Source organism: Pristis pectinata, chromosome 12 (genome assembly GCF_009764475.1).
Source record: "Pristis pectinata isolate sPriPec2 chromosome 12, sPriPec2.1.pri, whole genome shotgun sequence".
NCBI lineage: Eukaryota > Metazoa > Chordata > Chondrichthyes > Rhinopristiformes > Pristidae > Pristis > Pristis pectinata.
Window position 1 is genome coordinate 14,689,559 of NC_067416.1, and position 24,592 is coordinate 14,714,150.

The 24,592-nt window shown below is 37.8% G+C and overlaps 1 protein-coding gene across 1 annotated transcript in view; it reads right to left on the reverse strand.

Annotated features, from left to right (window-relative positions):
• The window catches only part of atrnl1b (attractin-like 1b), a 610,807-nt gene that overhangs the window by 215,611 nt on the left and 370,604 nt on the right, over nt 1–24,592 (reverse strand). Inside the window, 1 exon segment of the mRNA XM_052026988.1 lies at nt 22,860–22,921. Within this exon segment, the coding sequence (XP_051882948.1) occupies nt 22,860–22,921 (62 nt within the window).

The window sequence follows — 24,592 nt, forward strand, 5'->3', positions numbered from 1 at the left end:
CTGAATTCATAAGAAGTTGATGTGGGATTGAAAGCCGAGGAGCCAAATGAAATTTAATTTACCAGGATCAAGGACCTCTATGTTCCTGGACAAATTAAGCCTAAAAACCCTTGATCAAAAATACAACTACACTTTTTAGGCCGACTTCTGTCCCATGAATAGACAATCTACATAGAAAAAGTTCAGGTGCTGAACAAAGTTTAACTGACATTGCCCAAAGCAACCCTACAATGGAATTTGTAGAGTTCAGGCAAAGATTCTCACCTTTACGTTCTTTTCTTTGGTTCATTACACAGCAGGCTACAGGTTCAGTTATGAATACAGTTTGAATCATTTTCACTAATTTGAATTTCGATACTTGGCTGTACATTCAAAGCTGTTTTAGTATATTACCTCAATACTAAAGGTGCACTTAATGCAATTGCTGGCAAAATAAATAGCCTTAGCCAGTCAAAATGCATTTTATGATGTGTCATCAAACAATTCCTTTTCCACCTGAGTAATGGAAATTTAAATATAATATTGACTACCTCTTATTTGCATTTTGAGAAATGAAGCAGATTAGAAATAACCAGCTGGTAATGCATCCACTGGTGTTTGTAAGGATGAGGCACACAAATTTTCTAACATGAGGCTCTGCAGGACTTCCTGTAATTCATCATTTGGTGAAAATTGGTCAGGAAGTTCCAGACCCGTTATCAACAGTACAATTCAGCCTGACAATCCACTGCTTTTGAATTACTGCTTTTGTAAGAGATGTTGCACTACAAATGATCCATGAAGTCAAAGATCAATTGGTCTTTCCCCAAAGGTTCAGTTGGACATTAATGGCTTCTTGTTACTCTTTGAAAAATAGTAGGGACGTTTCCTAGTGTACCTTTCAACCATCACCTTTAAGAAAGGATTTACTGAGATTCATGTCAGGTATTTCCTTTTTAATCTTAGTTGGTGTCAAATATACTTGTGTTGCAACATTTGTCACTCTGTGGCAGTGATTTTTACGTTTGGAGGGTGTAAGGACATGCTCTAAGGGTGGGAACTTCCTGTCCCTGAGTATATTTTCAAAACAATTGGATCTTTATTACAATCTATAAGCATGTGTGACCATTCTCCAGCTCACAAATTAACAGTTTTTCTGAAATCAGTTTTACTGTTTGCTTTGGTAGGGTTATGAATTCAATCTTTCAGTACCATGACTATTGGACACATGAGTGTGACGTTGTGCCCAAACTAGTGCCCCTGTATGTCCTCTTTCTAACAGTTCATTGTATGTAATGTACTTTGAGTGATTACTGAGGACCATAATGGAAATGCAAAACTTCCTCTAATTTCATCAAAAACAGCAGAATGGATTGTGTACACTCACCATTCTATTTACATTTTCTTTTGTGCTGTAACCACAAATGAATTACCAGCACAGATGTCCCTATTCCAAAATACCCCGAGGGTATAATATTTTCAAAGTCAGTAATTTGAATTGGTACAATTGATCCAAAGCTTTGCAAAGTGGCACTTCAGAAATTATTGAGGTGCATATCATTTATTTTCGATGATGTAAACAAATTATTTGGAAGACTCAATTTTAACATTGTCAGTCCTCTCTCCAATCTTTCACCTTCTTAGACAGTCCCTCAGGATCAAGGATGACCTGCTTCCAGTCTGGTTTGATGGGCTCAGAGGTGGCGAATGAGGTCATTGTGGAACCATAGATGGGACTGAAAGTGGCTGATGGGGTGGCAGATGGACAGTTTGATGAGGTGGTATGTTCCTCCCGCCACTTGCACAGGGCTTCTGATGCATAGCCTCGAGGTTCTTAATACCATGCCAAATGCTCCTTCTCCATTTTGAATGGTTGTGAGCCAGAGGTTCCCAGAAGACAGTGAGGATGCTGCACTTCAAGGATGCTTTGAGCACATCCTTGAATCTTGTTCCAAGTCCGCTGAGTAATCTCCTCCCACAACAGAGCTCTGAACAGAGCATGTGTTTTGGGAGTCTGGTGTGAGACATGTGGGTGGTGTGGCCTGCCCAACACTGCAGACTGAAACCTACAGGTCTTCAGTGCTGGGGATGATGGCCTTGATTCGCTCATCTTTCAAGAGGAGGAGGATTTTGCAGAGACATCATTGGTGGTATTTCTGCAGCACAATAATGGGCCTTACACTCAACACTTACGAGTACCAACCTGCTCCCTGCTGTACCACACAGCCCTCCAACAGCAAAGGCAGACATTGATGATGAAATTCACCACTGCCTTGACTGCGCTAGTGCAGTCTTTGGTTGATTGAGGAAAAGGGTATTTGAAGATCAAGACGTCAAATTGGCACAAAACCCATGGCCTACTGTGCAGCAGCAATTCCTGCCTTCTCATACAGTTCTAAGACCTGATTACCTGCAAGCAGACACCTCAAGAAACTGTCCCACCATAAACCATACCTTGTCAGTCAATTCCATCCCTACCCACAACTAACATCTTTAATGAACTAGAATGGTTTTAACCTTGGCATCCCCTCAGAAGACGAGCTACCACATGCTGCCCACTGCAAAGAATGCCATTACTTTGCTTATGCCTCACATTGTCTGCTGACAAAACTCTCATCTATTCCTTGTTTTTATCTAAAATCTCTACAATCTGAATGCTCTTCTTGTTCATTGTATTTTGGAATACCCCAAGTTCTCTATTTACTTCCTCATTCACCACGAGGCAAATTTGTTAACCTACTCAAAAGGATTTGAAAGCACAGCCAGTAGTCACCTGAACATCTCAACCACACAGTAAAGGCAGATGAAAGTATTCTAAATTATCTTCTCCTGCATCCTCCATGTCCTGAGTTATTATGCTTAGTAAATCCAACACTGGTTACAGTTTTGTTTTTCACAATTTCTACCATTACATTTTTTAAATTTTAAATTTAAAATATTTTTTTTAATTTTTATATTTTATTTACAGCGTGGTAACAGGCCCTTCTGGCCCAACGAGTCTGCACCGCCCATTTTTTAAACCTAAATTAACCTACCCGTACATCTTTGGAATGTGGGAGGAAACCGGAGCTCCCAGAGGAAACCCACACAGACATGGGGAGAACGTACAAACTCCTTACAGACAGCGACGGAGATCGAACCCCGATCACTGGCGCTGTAATAGCATCGCACTAACCGCTACGCTACCGTGCTGCCCACAAATGCCAATTGGCAATTGGCACAAATGCCAATTCTGAATTGTTTTGTATGGTGATGTTTATTCAATTTTCAATGAAAACATTACACTATTACTTAGTAATGACGTAGCCACTGTTATGATTATGAAGGAAATGACCAAGCCAACAGTTTTAACACTGGTTAGGAAATAACTATTGACCATAGCAGAGAACTCCCTTGCCTTTCTGCAAATGGTGCTGTGAGGACTTTTATGTCCATCGAAAGTGAATGCCATAGCTACAGGATAGCATCTAAAACAATGCAAACTTCCTTCAAAAATGCACTTAAGATCTCAGCATAAATGATACACTCAAGATCCCAAACTCAGAGGCAAGAGAACAGCCATCAAGCTGATGCTGACACCTATAGGTGACATTGCATATAGAAATAAAATATTGTGTATCTCTTTAAGAAAAAACACTTCAAATGTGTTACTTTATTACAGGCAAAACATTATCTTTTGAACAGAAGATACAAAATGACTTTGCCTCACCTCCTGATGCAATAATAATAATAATCCTGGGTATTTTTAAGAATTTTGAGCTGAAAGCAGGAATTTAAAAATCTGTTTATGAAGGCGACCTGTAATAAGTAGGGAGACTGAAGATCATTATACCTCTTCCTGGTGCCCTGGGAACACTGGATGTTATTAAATAATTTGTAATGTCAGAATATCAAAAATCTGAGTGTCACTGTAATGAACAGGTGGTAAAAGCATGTAAATATTTTTGATTGTGTAATGCATTGCACAACGCTGTAAAATTATTTAAATATTTCAAACTATAAAGCAAATAAATGTTATAAATCAACATGTTTTACAGTTCTTTTGTATTGTTCTCTACAGTATCTTAAAGAAAATTTGGGATTGGTATTACATAAAATGGAGCTGTTTTGTTATGCAGGATTGTGCCAACTGACAGTCTCATAGCCAATTCTAAAACATTACAAAGAGAAATGGGTCATTAAGTATCAGTTGAGGCAAACAATGCATCTACAAATCTTCAGGAAAAGTGAAAAGGAGATAGTGAGGAAAGTAAGAACAACAATAAGAAAGTAAGAACAGTAAGAAAGTAAGAGACTCTTAGACACATGAATGATAGAGAAATGGGCTATGTGGGAGGGAAGGCTTAGATAGATCTTAGAGCAGGATAAAATGTTGGCACAATATTGTGGGCCGAAGGGCCTGTACTGTGCTGTAATGTCCTATTCCAACAACAAGTATAGTCTTCAACGGACTTGATAAATAATCACATGAATAAGAGATTGTGGACAAAACAGAACCCTAACATTCAAAAGTAAAACATTGTAGGGAAAATATTTCCAACATTATTTCAGAGAGAGGATGCTGAGTGAAAAGGTCAAAGCCCTAAGGGACTCCCTTAAATTGAAAACTGAAGGAGAATAGGATATAGTCCACATGCTAAATAATACTCCTTTTAAGTATTTAACCCAGAAGGAAGTAACAAAATACCACACATGGTGTACATGGAAACTTTGATATTAGCAACATGAATACAGTGCCAAGGACTAATAATCTATGCCTTCAGGGTATACACAGAGTCAAAAGATGAGATTTCTGAAGTTCTAAAAGACTAGTATTGAGTGCTGGCTTTTTCTTTTAAGCCTTTACTTTCCCACAGAAAGACTTTGGAAAAATGTTTTGTTTTTAAATTCTTTAGTGTCTACACAAGCTTGGGGAAAAGGTGCTCCTCGTTGACTAGGAGCATCTCACAGCTCAATTGAATAACTTGCACCCACTGAATTGAGAAAGACTAGGTCTCTCTATTGCTCATTTTAGAGTCATACAACACAGAAACAGGCTCTGGGTCCCACTGGGTCCATACCAGCCATCAAGTGCCTATTTATACTCATCCCATTCCCACTACTTGGCCCATAACCTTTTAGGCTGGCATTTCAAATGTTCATCTGCATATTCCTTAAACATGAGAGTAAATGTGGGGTGCCTCCACCACCCCTCTTCTTCCCAATTATATTGCTATTCAGAGAAACAGAGGAGAGCAGATGCTGGAATCTAGATGAAAAACACTATGATGCTGGAGGAACTCAGCAGGCCAGGCAGCATCCATGGAGAAAAGGACTCCTGAAGAAGGGTTCTGACCCAAAACATTGACCACCTGCTTTTCTCCACGGATGCTGCCTGGCCTGCTGAGTTCCTCCAACATCATCATATATTGCTATCCATCTTTCTCTTATGGAAAGGTCTCCCTCTCTATATTGAGATTTTCACTCTCGGATGATATTACATAAAATGGAGGACTCCCGAAAACTCTCTTCCTCACATTTTTTTCTTGTCTTTCTAGTCCTCTTAAAGTTCTACCTCTTCTGATTTGTAGGTTATATTGTTACAGTTCAACTTAAAAAAACCCGAACACTACTTCATTTGCCTTTGAAACAAAATTATCACATTTTAAAGCCAGATTTTACCACTTTCCCCTTCTTTGCTCAAAGCTTCACAATTTTTACAGGCACCATCACTATCTCTTCTATCTATGTGATCAGGACTGGACTCAAAACTGAAGATGGACCTTGACCATGGCGCTGGGTGAATTTTTAGCAATGCTATTCATCAGTTTGGAAACAGACTCCAACTTTTGCCCATTGCTGCTCTGTAAGGATACACTTAAGTACAAACATCCCGAGATCACCTTCAACTTGATGATAGTTTACAGTTTATCTTTCACTTTTTTTCCCTTTCATTACGCATGTTATCTTATCTATTTTCATCTGTTACTTGCAGGGTAATGGCTGCCTCCTAACATTTAACTACTTTTCACTCCCTCCCTCTTGTTGGTAATTTGCACAAATAAGGGCAATTTTCCTGGTTCCTGAACTCACTTTGTTAATGTAAATTGATAACAGCAATCCTTGGGTATCCTGCTCAGTACTTTCCCCAACCCAACTTGCCTAATACATTTCTAGCCTTCAGACAATTTCTTATCTATTTCCATCATTTTAAGTCTTTCATGTTGAATATTGTCAGAGGCATTTTGAATTTGTAAGCACAGCAAGTTGCAAAGGGGTTTCTACAGTCTCTCTCTTTTTGACAGTCCACTTGGAATATCACTTCCTCAACATCAAAGAGGAATCTTCTCTTTGGAAAAAACACTCAATTTAGCTTCACTAGATAATACGCAAGTTTGCTCTGCATATCCAATCACATTATTTCATCTGTTTTGCAGATTCATCCAATCTAATCAACCTCCAGTCAGCATACTGGCATTTCTTAATGAATCTGCGAGCTTCTGAATTCATTTAAAGAACTGTGGTCATTTTCTTATAGAGGTGTAATCAGCGATGAATATGCCAGCGTGCTTGTGAAAATCTTTTGTCTGCTACTTCAAAAAAAGACATTGAGCAATTTATTTTAATTGGATTAATGCCTTTGTTAGAGTAGAAATCAGTGAAATTCTATGAAAGACTACTAGTGTGTACATTAACAATATCACAGAACACAATTGGGGCCAACTGTCTTTTCTGCTGTAACCGCTGTAAATATAAAATTAACATATTATTTTTCATGTGCTCCCTATTTTTTAGGCCACACTGTGCTGAATCCAACCTGCCCCAGTCTCTGCCCACTCACATACACATGGTTTGGATGCAGAGGACTGATCTCCACACCCTAGATGCAAGTAGAAAGGTATCAGCAACAAACAGACCTCTGATAATGTGGTACTGATATCGCACTTCCTGAAAGCTTTGACAGGCTATTCAGAAGGTGGAGTTGAGGTGGCAATCTGGCTCTGTCAAGGCCCATAAGTAAATATAATAACTCTGACCTTCACAAAAATTTAAAAGCCATTAAAATTGATTAAAATAATTGACGGGATTAAAAGATGGGAAATGTTTTAACAATAAAATAAAACCCCATTGATCACTTAGAAATCATTGAAAACATTAAACAAAAGTAAAATCATTTTTAACTGATCATTTATCTTTACCATTCTACAGGTTGAGGTTCTCCATTCAAATGAATGTGGTCTCTGATTCAAAGCCATTTCTGACCTGGTGTAGGATCACAGAGGCAATTCCCCAGCAAGACTGGGATCTGCTATTGGAACAGAACTTCTACTCATTAGTTGATTTTCATTTTGTACCCCACAGTGGCTAGGTTTGAAGCATGTCAAATTATTCTTCAAGTAATCAGTATCTAGGTTGTCAAAGGAGCTAATAAGTAAATAAATCCCTAGAAATGAGAACCTTGAATTATATATGGGTTAAAAAAAACTAAGAAAGAATGAAGGACTTTGAGGTAACTTCTCTCCAATATGGTAAAGTTAGAATTCACCCTGGTACACTGTTCTTTCTGCCCCAGTTCTTGGTTATCCATATCTTTTAAAATCTTATTTTATTGTACTGATTCATAACTTTACTTCTAATTTGCCTGCAGATTGGGAAATTCTTAACTCTTAATTTGTCAACAATTGGTGCTTAAATAGGACATGGATTGTACCTGCACAATTGCTGATGTCATTCATTGAGCTTCTTAACCCATTTCTAGTCCCAATCATTTCAGCCTCCAAGATTTATTCTCTGTGCTACTAATACATGGGCTATTTTTATATTGCTTACTTTGGTAGGTGGTGTCTTGACAATTGGTCTTGTCGTCAAAATAGCCACGTTCTTTCTCTGTTGCTTGTCTCGCTTCCATGTTATCATTACTCAGACATTCACAAGGGTGCTAGAACTGCTAAGCAAAACAATTTCAACCATTTTAACTCCTTCCAATAAAATACCAACCTTGGAAGGCGATATTCTCTTCACCAACTCTTTGTTAGGAGACATATTTCTCTGCACGATTTAATGGCGTGCTTTACTCAGCTGATGTCCCCACTTGCTGCATCATTGATCTTGAAGTTATAATTAAATTATTGAATTCACTGAGTCACATGGTGTTTGTGCTTCCAGAAGCTTGAACCAGAGGATGATCCCAATTCTCATCTCCTGGTTGGAAAGCTGAGGTAAAGGTGGAATTGCTATTCACTGAATCAAAGCAAGAAAAATTCAAACCAGAAAAGCCAACTTCAATTTTGCTCCCACATCCTCTCCTCGAGTCTTTCCTCACTGCACCCCTGTTTGGCAATGAACAGAGCCAGGTTCAAAAGATGATGCAGGGCAGTAATTATATTTGATGAATGGATACAATTGCATTAAGCATTTGTCTGCTGTTATCAGTGACAATAATTTCGAGACTCGACTTAAAAGTCTCAAAAAAGTTCCAAAAGCTTATGATGAGGAGACTTAATAATTAATGGATAATGTTTGGGTGTGAGGCTTTGGTGTTTCATTGTTGAATCTACTTAAGATTCAAATATCTGTGCTTTATAAATTTAAATCAGCAAATTTTCAATAAACGTAATCCCCTGACCTCAAGATATTCAAGACGAGTAAAGATGTTACAATCAACGGCTCATTATGCTGCTAGTCTGAAGGATATCATTAGTTAGAGTTGTTATAGGTGAACTTTAAAAAAGATTCCAGTTCTCATATTAATATCATGATTTGAGGTTGGATTGTTAATGAAAAGTCAGATGGCACTTACAGATTTTTGAGTGGGCAAGAACATGATTGACAAAATAATAAAACATGAAAGTAATAGACAATTCTGCTACTCATGCCTTTGTCATGCAATAAATTCATGACATCATTTCCTGTACTAATCCATAATCCTTCAGTTCTCTTTATATACAAAAATTTATCACTCTGTTTTGAATATACTTAGCATGCACAGCCCTCTTCATACAGAATTCCAAAGATTCCAAAAAATGGATGGCCCATTTTTCAAGAATGGTTCTAGATGCCCCAGCTGGATGAAATATCAACTCTCCACCCGCCTTTTCAAGCCCTGTAAGAATTTTGTCTCTTTCAAGAAGATTACCACTCATCATTCTGAACTTGATAATAAAACAGCAACTTGAAAACATAGCCTTGATCTCAGATCTTCTCCTTCTCCTAAAAGTGCGGTTCCGATGAGATGTGCAGTACAAATTCTGTACCTTATTCAACAAAGCTTTAACTTCAGATGTCCCAGGACAATTTTTGGCACACTGTTTCACTCCAGAGAGCATCACTGCTCAGACTGAAGATTCCCTCACTCAATAACCAAATGTTTATTTTTCAGTAAAAGTCATGAGGAACTTTACTGACCTCTCCCTCCCAAACAGAAGCATTGACAGTGTACCGTTCTTAAACCGTGTTTCCAACATTTCATGTCCTCCTGCTTAATATATCAAAATTAGCACCAAAATAACTTTCACGTAGCTGCTGCCTCATTCGGCGTGCTTTCCATCCAATTGGAAGCCAGGGCTGTCAGTCTGGCCGACTTCCAGGGAGCAAATCCATCAAAGTAAAACTACATATACTGCAAGAGTCAAGACAAAGCCCAGCCATCAAAATACAGGCTAATGTATTTCGGATGTCCAATCTTGTTTGGAAAAACTGCATAGGATTGAAATTAACCCAAATTTGTCAAAATGAAACTGGCAAGAAATTGCAACTTCTGTCAGAAAAACAAATCAAGTAATGGTATTGATTTTACTGTTGTCAGTCTTTCAGGAATGTGAAGGTACAGAATGAAGTCATTTGCATCATTATTGACTTAAGAACATCAGGAAATAAATTGCACATTTCCCTCACATAATGTAAGTATTAAATGACAAAATTGTTCGTGTGCAGCCAGTTATCAATGACAAGGCTGCAGTCAAAATTATATGTGAATATTCCTTTATGATGCCTCATGTTACATTAAATGAATGGAGATAATAAACACATCCATCATTATCGCAGTGAGTTGAATTGTGAAGTGCCACTTGGTGAAATTCCAGAAGGATGTGCACTGACACAGGCTTGAATGTTTCTTCACTTGCAGCACCTTCTGACTTTAGGATTTAATCTACTGTTACGAACTAGCAACAAAAGAAACACCCTGAGTCATGATTCAGTGTTAAAAACTACTTTATTAATAGCTACTTATGATAATAAGAAAAATAAAACTAAAAATATTAGAATGTTAGAAGTAAAAATGTTAAATCTTAAACATTAACCCCAAAAACTAAACTTGAAGTGTATGTGTGGCAAATTCCTAAACTCCAAGTCCAGGAATGGTTCTTAAAGTTCAGTTCAGCAAGCCGTAAGGTGAAACGTGAGCAAAGGCTTCTTCAACAACCACCGTTGACTGAAGACAAAATGAAAATGTAGAGAGAAAATAGAGAGTAATTACGAAATCCAAATGTTCCACTTTGGAACCCAAATGACACCTCAGTGTCTACTCAGCAGTGACCACTCCACCGCATCTTCCTCACCCCGAAAGGCTCTCGACTCGTGGCCGTCCACACAAATACCTGTTTCCCTCTACAGGTTAACGACAAAGTGGACTCGACCGGATTACTCCAAAAATCCATACATGGATTGTAGTGACAGGCACAGTTACTGTTTTTCATCCATTGATAGTGACTAGCAAGCTGGTGTCTCTCTCTCTCCTTCAGACTGACTCCAACCGACTGCTTCAAAAACGTCATTATGTTCTTTATCTTCTGTTGTTGTAACCACGCCAACAAACACACACACACACACCACTATGCTCTATCTTAAAGGGACATTCACCAATAGTAACCCAGTTCGTAACACACCTCCCACCTAAAAAGAATTTTTTCTTCAAAAAAATTTAACCACGCATACAGTTAGTAATGTGTTAATAGTTATCATTCTACACAATTAAAGAATATCAAGTTAGTGAAGATACATGTTCCTCATTTAACATTTGGAAAGTCATGGCTGATTGCCTTCCATGTGACCATGTGACATATCATGTGTTCATACTTCCATTTTATCCATTTTCAAACAAAATTAATTCTCTCACGTGTTGACCTTGTTGCAATTAGAACTGGTCCAATTTTGTTTCAAGGTTCTTCGATTCAATGTTGTTTACAAATTTCACTAATTCAATGTGTAGACTGCCATAAGCTTTAACCTTCGAATTTTCAGACACTTTAATGTCAACAGAATTGGTCACAGCTGTTTTATTCACAAAACAAAATGTTCCAAATTGGCAGGCTTTCTGCAGGTTTTTAAATTTCTGAACAGAGTCCAGCAAATTAACCCATTGTTCTCCTGGCAATTTTAAAGTTACTGTTTCTCGATGTCCAGACACAAATTCAAAATCTAAGGTTTCCTGCACCAACTGTCTCACTGCAAACAAAAGCAAATGAACACCTTCATCCCAAGCCTCTGGCAATGGTGTAACACAGTCCACAACTACCTTCGAAAAGGATACACCAAAAACAGGAATAGGCTTCAAAGGAACCACAAGGGAACTTGAATTCGGTTTCTCTACCATCTCATCACTTGAGAGTGCTTTTTCTCTCAATTCAGTGAGCTCAGGGTCTTTAGTCTGTTCCACCATAAATTCTTTCCTCAACAAAGACAAACCTTTATATTCAGGCCTAATACAAGGATTTTGATCCTCCAGTGAAGATAGAAAAGTCTCAGACAAGTCATCATAATTTTCCTCCTGTTTAGGGCTGTCACAGGGAACAACATCAGGCTGCACAGGACTATCGACCTTGACTAATTCTTTAGCCCTAGCTCTAACAAAATTCTTTCTCTTCATTGCTAACTTATCCTCTATTTGCTTCATTTCTAACTCCATCTTTTTCTGTTCCAACTCCATCTTCTTTATTTCTATCTGGGCATTTATCTTCCTTTGCTCTGCCTCAACCTCAAACTTCATCTGAGTTTGTTCTCATTCAGCCTCTAACTCTAGTTTCCTTTGTTCTACCTCTAGTTTCCTTTGTCCCAACTCGAACTTCATTCGTGTTTGTTCTAACTCTATCTTTGCTAACGGCACCTGGCTATCAGGAATCTCTGATGCACTCCCAGGAAACTGTTCTAACTTTCTCCTCCAACTCCACTGGTTGAGAAGTCACATCAGAAATCACTGGTTTAATCTCAGGGAACTCGGCTACCTCACTCACCTCAAACACTTCCTTCTCCAAATAATAGTCAACTATCATTCTATGAATAACTGCTTTTTTCATAGACCGCTTTACTGCTTTAAGGTTTAACTTTGTAGCAATTTTTACCCAATCATCCTTTTTCGCCACCCCCAGTCCCTCTAGGGTTGGTGACTCCAAAAATGCCTCAATATCCATTGCTGCTGGTTTCCACACACACAAGCCAATTAAAAAGAATTTATCAGACCGACCACAATCAGTTGTCCACTAAGACCCCAATTTGTTCAAACTCAGACCTCCAGTACCAGTCTTGAGTTCGATTTCAAACCACCCTCGTCAATCTTGGGATCGATCCCAGACGAATCTCGTTAATCTTTGGATTTGATCCTGGTCGAGCCCCCAATTTTGTTGCGAACCAGCAACAAAAGAAACACCCCAAGTCATGATTCAGTGTTAAAAACTACTTTATTAATAGCTACTTATGATAATAAGAAAAATAAAAGTAAAAATGTTACAATGTTAGAAGTAAAAATGTTAAATCTTAAACATTAACCCCAAAAACTAAACTCGTAGTGTGCATAACACGACTGACATCATTGAAAATTGTTAATACTAAACCCCTATCATGATCTCTCTAGAACTATGAACTGAGGTTGGAATTTATCCTTTTCTTTGGGCAGGTCAGTGGATTCATCAAAAGCAATTGATCAAGATCTCCGTCCCAGTCTGATTTTGCTATATTTTTTCACGGAACAATGGAATAAAGACTGCACATTTCAGAGAAACGAGCTTGGTTGTGCCTCCTTGCAAAATGACAATGTTTCCAAAGGATCACTAGCCAGCTGACTTGTCCTGGTTGGGTTTATTAGATGAGGATGTTTGATATACGGGTTGTGCCAGGTTATGTTATGGATAAAATACAGTATTTTCAATTATTTTGGGAAACTGGTCTAAAATACTGCTACTTACAAGTCCTACCTACCTATCACTGAGTCACATTAACTTCTGGACTCAAAATGCCTTCAAAAACCTTTATTCTCCTAGTCAATTCTCTTTGTGACCTTTTATCTCTGCTATGTCAATGATCTCCTTGAGTGCAAAGATTTTGTCCTCCCTCTCTGTAAATACTGGAGCTCAACTCTTCCTTCACTGAACTACTGGTGAATGGGTTTTTTAGCCCCCAAGATCTGCAATATTTTCCCTCAATCTCTCACTTTCCCTTCCTCTTCAACTGTGCATTTGATTATCAATCCTAATACTTCCTTCCTTTGGCTTGGTGAAAAGAATTATATAAATGTAAATAGTAGTTTAAACTATCATATGATAGTTAAAGGCAACTGCTTATGGGTAGGTTTCAAAATCTGCAGGTTTTGAAAATTCTGTCTATGTTGCTGCTTCACAGGAATTGTTGATATATCACCTGCAGACAGTGAAGACCATTACAGTACTGTTTAAATTAATACAGCTGGCTACTTCCACTGTTTCTTTCCTGAAATGCTTCAATTTGTTCAAATCTAGAATCTAATCAAGTTTGAACAAGCAAATTCAATTTTCATGATGCAGTTGTCTGAAAACTAACTTGCAACACCATTCGGTTGCTGCTTATTGTAAATTCAGTTGTTAACTTTATAAAACAGAATTCTTCACAGCTTATTCTGACCACCTCCAAAGTTTCCCAGTAACCTCTACAAAATTTAAGCTACCTTCTGACCTTCTGTTTGGGAGTCATCAATTCCATCCGCAGTTACAAACCATCACAAGTTGGGAAGATGCATTTTAGCCAGAGATAAAATCAACACAAGAATTCAGCAGCTCAAATAGAAAATGCAATGAAGCCACAATCTAAAGGCATGTACAAATATAAGTAAGCCAAATATATGTGAGCTGAATCAAACAGTTAATTTATTACCTTTTTGAAGAAATAAATCTGGAGAATGTTGGAAATCTGACATTTATGAAGTTTCTAATAAAGGATCTTTTCCTAAACATAAACCAATTTCTCTAATATGCTGACAGACCTGCTAGGCATTTCCATTAGTTATGACTTCAATATGCACCTGCATTTCAGTCAGCCTTCCCAGAGCATGCTTTATGCTTGCTTATTTTATATGCATTATTGTTACGTAATTTGCTATTTTGTTCTCATACATTCATTAAAATCTTCCTTTACATGGCAGCTTCAAAAAATGTGAGTGCCTTCCTGTGCCATGGTTGTGTGGAGAGAGAAATGAATATACTCTGAATTTGCCATAAAATTGCTTGGTTGCTTTCTGAACACAGTGCACATGACTGAATGAAGATTTTGTTAATGCTGTGTAATTTTAGGCATGAACTGCTACAGAGACTACTAGCCACATATTTCCTGTAATCAATTCTCCTTAAAACCTTCAGTGAACTAAACAACTGCAAAGGTGGATGTGTAAGCAAAACCACAGAGAACTTTTGTTGGGAATGATTTTGTTTAAATTGATCGGTGACAGAAAGTCATCGCAATTTATCTGCCTACAACTCGCTGAAAGTAATGATCAAAATATTTTACCTCCTGACTGCTTTGGTGCATCAATCTTGTTTTTTTTTACCCATGACCTTAAAGATATAATATTACTTGCCCAGCTATAGAATAATGAAATGATATGCACTGTTCCAAACCAGAATTGGAATCCATTGCCCCATTTAAAAAAATATCTGAAGAAGCAAAATAGAAGGATGTCAGATGAGTAGACTGGGGCCCCAGTCAGAAAGCAACTGACACACCTCTTCAATCATTCACAGCATTCATACTGTACATCCGCTGAAGCCTGCAATGTGTTATTATGACACACAGTCACTGCTGGCTAACATATGGTATGATAATAAAAAAGACCTACAAGGCAGGAGTTACAAACATTTGAAGCTATCCCAATGAGTTGTGGATTACATCTGGCAGTCTGACACATTTGTTGCAGGATGTGGTGCTTAGACCTTGTAATGCCTTGCAACCACGGGGCAGGCACCTCAGACAACTAAATCCACAGTGCCAAGGAATGCAGATTTCTAATTCTGCCACAGAAAAGCAATAACAACGCAACTTGTTTTGATCCAACTTAATGTCATGAAATGCAGCAAGACCAAAAATTAGCACTCAATTATATGATGATTGACTTCGTCAGTTAAAGAAGTCTAAGGCATGCAACATGGAAGTCCTCAGCAGGACCTTATATGGGTATTAAAATAAGCTGGATCCATTCCAGTGGTGGCACTTGCACAATGACACCCAACCCATGGTGTAGCTGATGTGCCTCTGCGGTGCTCTTGATGGCAATTTGGGATAGGCACCAAAGGGGAAACGTAACCTTTAAAAAGACAATGGAGACACAAGAGACCGCAGATGCTGGAATCTGTAGCAACGATCTGCTGGAGGAACTCAGTGGGTCAAGCAGCATCTGTGGGAGGAAAAGGTCCTGATGCACGGTTTTGACCCGAAATGTCATCAATTCTTTTCCTCCCACAGATGCTGCTCGACCCGCTGAGTCCCTCCAGCAGATTCTTTTTGCCTTAAAAAGACAATTTGGGCACCTCTTTGACTCACCTAACTCCAGGACTTCCCATGCCTGGCAACTTCTTTGTTCTTGCCATTTGTTATATGTCTCTTTTGGTACCCTCTACCATCAAACCCCAGGCCACAAGAGGTATCAAGCAGTTCACAGCTGGTCTATTAATGCTACCCTACCACACATAGTGAAATATGTACCTGCAGCAGTAGAAGCATGCAAATCACAAGCAGGATTGGGGTAAAGGGTTTAAGCAGCAGTAGCATCACAAAAAATTCTAACCTGGAACATAATTGCCAATGCATACAAGACTGCAGACCAAGTGCTAGTAAATGGGATTAGTACAGATTAGATTGTTGATGGTTGGCATGGACATAGTGGGCCAAAGAGCCTGTTTCTGTGCTGTATGACACCACCACTCTATGACTGCTATTAATTAAGTAGAAAACAAGTACATTTCCAACACTGTTTCTCAATTAAATACAAGCATCAAGTACACACCAGTATATACAATAGAGTTCCAGAAATATCTTGCACTTTTTTCTTCTCAAATCCCACTACCATTTATCTCTCAAAATGTTCTCCCTTCCTTTCCTGAATATATTCACTGGCCTATGGCTTTCCTTTGGTACCTTATTCAAACAACCATTCTCCAGTGCAAGCTTTGGCAGTATACACGAAATGCAAAAATTGTCCCAGCAGATGCCCAGAAATTCTTAAACTAACTGCATCGCTTCCAAACTGATTATCAACCTATTCAGTGCAGAGTAGATACAGAATTTAGCATATCACAGGTGGCTTATTAGCCTCAGTATTATTACAGCATCGCCCCACTTAGTCTCTAGAGTGCATCTGATTCTAAAGTAAATCTCGGTATAGAGGCTTCTTATGATGCAACTTATTTATGGAATGTATCAGAACCACCCACAAACTTTCAAGAAGCTTCAAAGATGCTGCAAAAGAATCCCACTCTACACAAAAATACATACTGCAAAAAAAAAGCTAATCCTTTTATTGCTGTAGCCCCGTATCAAATGCATATCAGTCCAGCATTTCTTTCCCTTTATGTTGCAGTACTACTGGTAATTGCAGCTTTCACAACACTTTGTTACAAATAAAGTGGTGGGAGTTTCACCGGAGAAGCCAGATACTCTCGCAGAACATTTTTCCCCTCTTCCTTTACTTAGCCCCATCGATAATTCATTGACCTGTACAGACAAACTTCTTTCAACAAAAGGGAAATATATCTTGTCACAGAACTCCGGTTTCTTATTAATTGACTCACAGGACATGGGCATTGCTGACAAGGCTTTCATTTAATGCCATTCTAACAGCCTTTGAGGTGCTGGTGAACCACCTTCATGAAATGTGCAGTCCTCATTGTGCAGATACTCCCACACTGCTGTTAGGTAAGAGTGTCGAGTCACATTTAGGCTAGATTAGGTAAGAAATAAGAATTCCTTCTCTAAAGGACATCAATAAATGAGATACAACTTTACAAGTCAGTTCTAAAGTTTTATGGTCACCATTACTCATTCTGGTTTCTTAAAGTAATAGCATTTCAATATGCCAATTGTTCTGGTGGAAGTTGAATCCACTTCCAGATCATTAGTTGAGACCTCTGGTTTAGTCATGCAGTAAGTAACACTGTCACTATTTCACTATAGTTTTGAAGTGCCACAATTGGGACTTCAAGAAACTTCTTGTGTCTATACTTCTTTGTGCACAGCTGATTATTGCCTGTAGTGCCTGGACACTTAGGGTGGAACAGACTTCAGAGCATTGGAAGCCCCATAACAAAGGAAAATAGTTTCAAGCCCTGCTATCATAAGCACGTGAGTGGCATCAGTCACTCCAGCAGAAACATGAAGGGGAGTGTGGCTCTGAATCAATGTGTGGCTTTCTGTGACAGCATCTATTTAACATTTATCATGACCGTTATCAGTGCCGATCAACACTAAGGCAGGCTATTTTCCTAGAATCTTTTTATCTCCAATTTATTTGCTCAAATGAGATATAAGAAAGATATCAAAAGAATAAATCCTGACTGAAGCAGAACATTATTCTTGTAATAACCTCTGAAAACCTTTTCTCATAAACTAATATTCACGTATTTCATCTGTTCTAATCCATTGCATTCTGTAAAGACATTTCAGGAGCAGGCTTTCCAAATGTCATTTGTAATTAATTTAAATCATCTGCTTTCATCAGCCCCTTTCTGCTGGTTATTTATATTATTTGTAACAACTGCAAAGCGTGGTGAAGGATCTAATCTTTTAGATGTACACAAAATTCTGTGCTGTAAATATTATTCCAATTCTAAACAAGGGGCTACAGTCTTCTTTTATAGCTGTAAACAAGTTGCTCATTTCTTTGATGTCATTCATTTCACAGAGAGCTCTATTGGCTTCCTCAATGCAGAGACTGACACAGCACTTTGATAACCATGGTACATAACCAAAAAAATATTACCTGCTGAAAAGACATACTATTTTACACCATTTTAGCAGGCTTTCAGCTCCTTGTGAATGCCAATAATCTTACAATTCTGTGAACATTTTGTTAACTCTGCATCCCGAGTACCATTAATGGATTGTTTCAGACAACAACCTAAAACTGTTGTAATTTAATACCTTCGTCTTACAGCCCAACATGACTAAAGTCATCTTGTCATGCAGCTAGCATGGATGTTTGTACTGCACAGCTTCTTTCACTCTGCTCAATCTTTCTCGTATTCTGTGCACACAAACCACAGATGTATCAAGACAGCAAAATGGATTCCTTGTTCATATGTGCGAAATGCATTTATACAATAATTTTCAGTCAGAATCCTGCCAGAGATTGCTTCCACAGTTCCAACAATCTCCCTACAGCTTTGGATAAATAAATCCATATCATTCCACTGCACATGTTTCTGTCTTTGTCAACTATCAGCAATTGCAATTATTTATCACCTTTACAACATGTTTTCTCGCTACTACTTCTCAGCAGGGGGACCACTGAGCTGGTTACAAACAGATACCGAAGGAAGGCAAGAAAGGAGAAAAATAAAACACTTTGAAATAAAGTAGATAGCCATTTGGAATCCAAACTACATTTGGAGTCTTCTTTTTAAATTAAATCCCATGTCACTGTTTATGTACTGAATAAATAATAACTATAACTAATAAGTCAGTAGGAATAGAGCAGCAAGTTTTTACATTTTAGTTGCCCATGCCTTGCAAGTGACAGGTGGTAAGAGCTTAAATTCCAAAGTTATGCTTGGTGTACCATATTTAATATCAAGCACTCCATCAGCTCCAGACTTACTTTTGTAATTTAGAAAAGGAACATAATGCAATCCAAATAACCAGGAACATACAAAATAAGGGAAACATGAATGAAAAGCTAACGTGAAGGTTATCAATCAACTGAAAACAAAACGTGTAAATATCCAAAAATGCACACAGAACAGACCAGAAAAGCAAATTTGATACTTTATCCGATACAGCTAAATAATGGCCTGAAATTTGTCACTGGAATGACAGGGAAAATGTAAGTGCTTGCCATCATTACTCTGTAAAACAACAGCTTCAGGTATCTGCACATGTGCAATTAAATGCAAAATTCTCAGAGCTGCTGTCAGAAATACCTGCTATAGTTTTAGCATAGCAATCAACAAGCAATTAATGATTTGACATAAACTTCAACATTTTATAGGCTAGTCTCACTGCAATAAACAATGAAAATGTTCAGCCTTGTTGAATGAGGTGTAACTTAATTTATAAACAGCCATTTAATCATAAAAGCTGCATATCAACCATTCAGAACCAGAAAAATAAATTGCAAAAGTGATATACATGTAGAATGCCACACAATGATAAAATTTTACATGATGGTTAACTCATTTGAAATTTGTTTTATCTTTCATCTTTTACCTTAATCTTACATATAAACCCAAACCTTATAATGCTCTCTGTAATATGATTAATTACAATCCACAAATTTTACTTCCTGGTTTTCTGTGGAAATTCTTCTGATTGGCTGCTTAGCCTGGAACATGACTTCTTCAAAATTTAATTGCTCCATAATTTAAGCCAAGTCAAGTTAAGTCAAGTGATACTTTATTGTCATTCACCCATACGCTATAAAAACACATGGAGGAACGAAATGTTGTTTCCCCCAGACTCACACGACAGAGGACATACATAGAACAGAGGACATACAATAAACGCAGACAAAAAAATTTTGCAAGTACAAATAGTGCAAAAAACAGTATATACAGAATACAAAATTAGTGCAGGGTTAGTGCAAAACTGAGTTGGACAAAGAAAATACAGTACTCTGTGTGTTGCACTAAATGTATAAACATGTTCAGCAGCAGCAAAAGTTCTTAGACGCCGTTGTGCAAACCAGGACTTGTTGAACTTTAGAATTCCCTCCCTAAAATCCTCAGCCTTTCCTTCTTTAAGACACATTAAAACTAACAACTCTACCTAAGGGTTTTGATCATTTGTCCTAACATCTCCCTTTGTAGTGGGATCAATTTTTCTTTAGAAACACTCCTGTGAAAAGCCTTGGGGCATTTTCCTACATCAAGGGCATTATATAAATCAAGTATGGGTACAAACAGTATCACACCAGAAAATGGGACAATCACACTCTAAACTTACTAAACTTTGTGGACAGCTCTCTTCAAGGTCATTTGCGATCAGCATTCCCTTGTCATTAGATGCAAAAAATATGCCAATGTATAAACTCTCATTTTATTTCTAAATAAGGAGGAAATGTCATTGAGTTTGCTCATTCAATACTTTCGCTAATTTTATTACTGTCATGCAGCATATCATACAAAACTTGATCTAAATTCACAAGAAGGAAAGTGATCATTTGAAAAGAATGCTATGATAGAGGAAATGAAAGAATAAACAACAAACATTAACTGGAAACATGTGTACTAAATGTCTACTAAAGTCTACAGTAAATATCATTGCTATATCCAGCAACTGGATGATGTATGTCTGATGGAAGGTCATAGACAAGGAAAATGTTTCAAGATTGTTTAGAGAATGAGGGTTAGCAAAGAACACATGGATGGGAAAAAAATCCTGACTGGTGACTGAGTGGAGGACTTAAAATTAGAAAGGGGCTGATGAGGAATAATTAAAAAATGATTCTTCTGTTGGTAGTGTTTGAAACTACAGGCCATAAATACTAAATAGTCACCAAAAGAATCCTTTCACCTTATGCAGCAATGAGAATGTGGAGCTCCTTATCATAAGAGTTGTTGAAGCAAAAATATGACTGTGTTTAAGGGACAGCTGAAGGAATACAAGAGCAAGAAAGGAAAAGAAGGATATGTCAATAGGAGAGATGAACGAATAGAATAAAAGGAGTTTCACATGGAGCCAAATTATTGTCTCAATTGCTGTAAATCAATGCAAAGTTATGTAAGGTTAAACAGGAAAAGAAGTGAAAAGCTGAAGAAGAAATCAAAGCAACTATAAGTAAAGTTTCTTCGTAGTTTTAATCCAGATTGCATTTAAACCATATTTTGTCAGTAAAAATTAAGTCATAGTAATAAACCCATCTTTGACAAAGTAGTAACAACACTATTGTAAAATTTGTGTTGGTTTCAGTCATGTAAAATTACCCAAAATTCAGGGTAGCATTTGCAGGAAGACTTATTTCACATTAATATGATAGCATTCCATGAGTTAAAAACACATGGAGCTTGTTAAGGATAAAAAAGTGGCTTTAATAGTGTGGGGAAAATCACTTAAGTAAATTATCTCCACTACAGAAAGCAGAACCTTGCAAAATCAGTAATTGGAAAGATTGGAGGTACATTCAAGGCCATAAAGAGGTGAGCAATGAATTGGTCATTAAAGCTGGAGTATCTGAATACTCATTTATTTTATCTTGTCAAATTCACAGTCACTTTTTCCCCTTCCTTTTGAACCTTAAGGCAAAAGCTACCAGCTGTTATTTGGCTCTGAGGACTTTAGTTGTTTCTGACACCTGGTAAGTGTGGCAATTTTTCACCAGAGCCCCAGTGGAGATAAACCAATCCAATCTACAGTATACACTGTACGCAGAAATTTTCCCAGACATCATGGCCTCAAAACTCCATTGGCTACATTCATTGTAAAGAGATAAATCAGGTGGTTATCTGACCGATTTGCAAGTAGCATGGGTAAGCCACCTGCCACTCTAGTTACTTTTGCTCAGAAGATGCCTAGGTGCACACCTAGAACTTTGAGACAAAATTATTCATGAGATGTGGGAATTGCTGCCACTTTATTGCTCATCCTTGGTTGAAGTTGTTGGCGAGCCACCTTCTCAAATTAATGCACCAAATGTGGAGAAGTTACTCCATTATGCTAACAGGTCAAATGTTCCAGGATTTTGCCATGGCAGCAAAGGAGGACCAAGTCAAGATGCTGTGCGATTTGGAGGAAAGCTTGCGGCTGTGGTGGTCATAATGGTGTTCTGCTGCTGGCTTTTTGCTTCTTAGTAGTAGAGGCTACAGATTTGGAACATGCTGTCAGATTACGAGTTGCTGCATAACACCTTGTAGGTGCAGCAATCATGGTGTCGGCAAGAGAGACTGTGAATTTTCAATGGGCTCTGATTAGGAAAATTACATTGTGCTGGAAATTGTCAAGCCTCAAATATTGTTGGAACTGCACCCTCAAGCCAAGACCCTGTCTTATATCTCAAGGCAGGAGGTGCAAAAGCTATGGGAAATCACCTGCCACAAAACATCAGGTTTCTGACCAGCCCCTGTAACCCAGTATTTAAATCCTTGCCCATAAAGTCTGTGGTCAGTGTTGACCCACATGGAATAGGTCAAAATTAAACTCACCAGTTTATCGAGAAGCATACCACCATGGGGTTCAATGTGAAATACCGAAGCACTTAAACAAACTGGAATAAATGATCATTAAAGAATTTGGGCTGGCATAGGAAAATTATTTAAATAAAATATAGACATGATTCTGAAAAACGTTGGTGGATAATGGAGTGAGCTACATTTGTTTTTTTTTACTGCTTTCTCTGCTTATGCTGTTGTTGACGTTCATCACCAGCTTTTGACACGATTGAAAAATCCACATGATGAGTTATTATTTTTGTGCCAAAAATTTCAAATATCTTCATATTTAAATGCAAATCTGCTTACCTGAAAAATGTGACAAAGAATTGGACCAGATCCATAAAGCTACTGTGTTGTGAAAAGGAGATCTGTGGAAGAGATGTTATAAATATAATTATTACACATTAAGAACAATGAATGGGACAAATCTATTTGAAAATCATTTCCAAGATCATTGTGCATCATTTTCCATTTTAATTAGATTGTGAGTTAAGCTGCCTTTACTGTAATATCACTGGGATTTCACTAAACTGTTGCTGGACATAATGCATTTTTGATTAACATGTAACTTCATATCCAGAACCACAACCACCAAGCCCACTCTGTCAGTTATCAAAATGATATCCTGAAAGATTTGATTTGCTATGAGTTAGTAGCCTGAGTTTTCTATAGACTGTGGTAAAATCACACATGTACTAAAATGAATATCCATCATTGCCTGACCAAGAATCAATGTCAAAAAATAGAGCATTTATGAATCTTTAAATATACACATAATAATAGTAACAAAAAAAGGACTGGAATCATGTACTTTGGGATTTCAACAGTTGGTGCTAAGCCACTCTGTAGTAGTCAGGTGTAGCCATTGACAACTTCCTCCAAAACATTTTATTCAAAATACTGCAGCATAACTATATTAAATAGCTGATATTTTAGACTGATGTTCCTTCAGAGCAATTCATCTGCACAGAAATGTCAAATCTGGTTAGGAGCGAGTTGTTGTAATTGCTGGCAAATGAAACAACCAGAATGGAACGCCATTGATTAAAAGCCTCAGTTACCCTTCGCTTCAAAAGTCCAAGAATAGCTCTGCTGCTACACCAAGACCCTGCCAATTTACCTTCTCTGATTAAGCTCATGTGAGAAAACAAAATCCACTGATGCATCAAAAAAGTTTAATTGCCAGGTCACCATCATACATAACGAGCATAGCCCATGGTTAACCACCAACCTCAGTGCTAAATCGTAGAGGCAAGGGAGATTCGAGAATTTGGTGCACAATAGGAATGCTAATATTTGTCTCGGCCTCCTGAGTTAGAGTGAAAAATTCAGCTCGAGTTTCCATTCCTGATGTGCAGAGACAGGATTGGACTCACATAGTGCTCATTGATGAGCATCCTGGTGCTCTTTCAAATTGTATGAGAATTGACAACATCATGGGCCAAAGAGCCCATTCCTGTGCTGTACTGTTCTATGTTCTAAAAGGGAACACTTACGAACATAACAGTAATCTTCACTTACTGATTTACATTAATATGTTGCCTTGTATTCATCACAAAGCATAAAAGGAATGCTTACATTGATAAAGCATCTGATAAATCCTCATAATATCCAAAGAAACTCCTCTAAAATATTATTTTATGAAGCACCAGTGCAGGTGTCATAAAGGGAAATATGGCAGCCATATAGGCACACAGAAGTCCCACAAGAAGCAATGATACAACTGACCAAATAATTAAAACATTATTGATTTGGGGATAAAGGCTAGGCAGGACCCCATGAGAAATTTCCTGTACTTCTCCAAATAATGCAACACCTCTTGAGGTTTAACATTTCATTCAAATGATTGCATCTCCAATAGCCCAGCACTCTCAATATTTCAATTATCTCAGAATGCACAAAGAACTAAGCTCACTTTATCAACAGGGGTGAAGTTAGTGGAACTTCTGTCTGTATGAGTTTCTGCTCTTCTACTCAATTTCATGCTTGCAACTGCTGAAGGGACCAGCAATAATATTTCCATTTTGAAGTTTAATTCA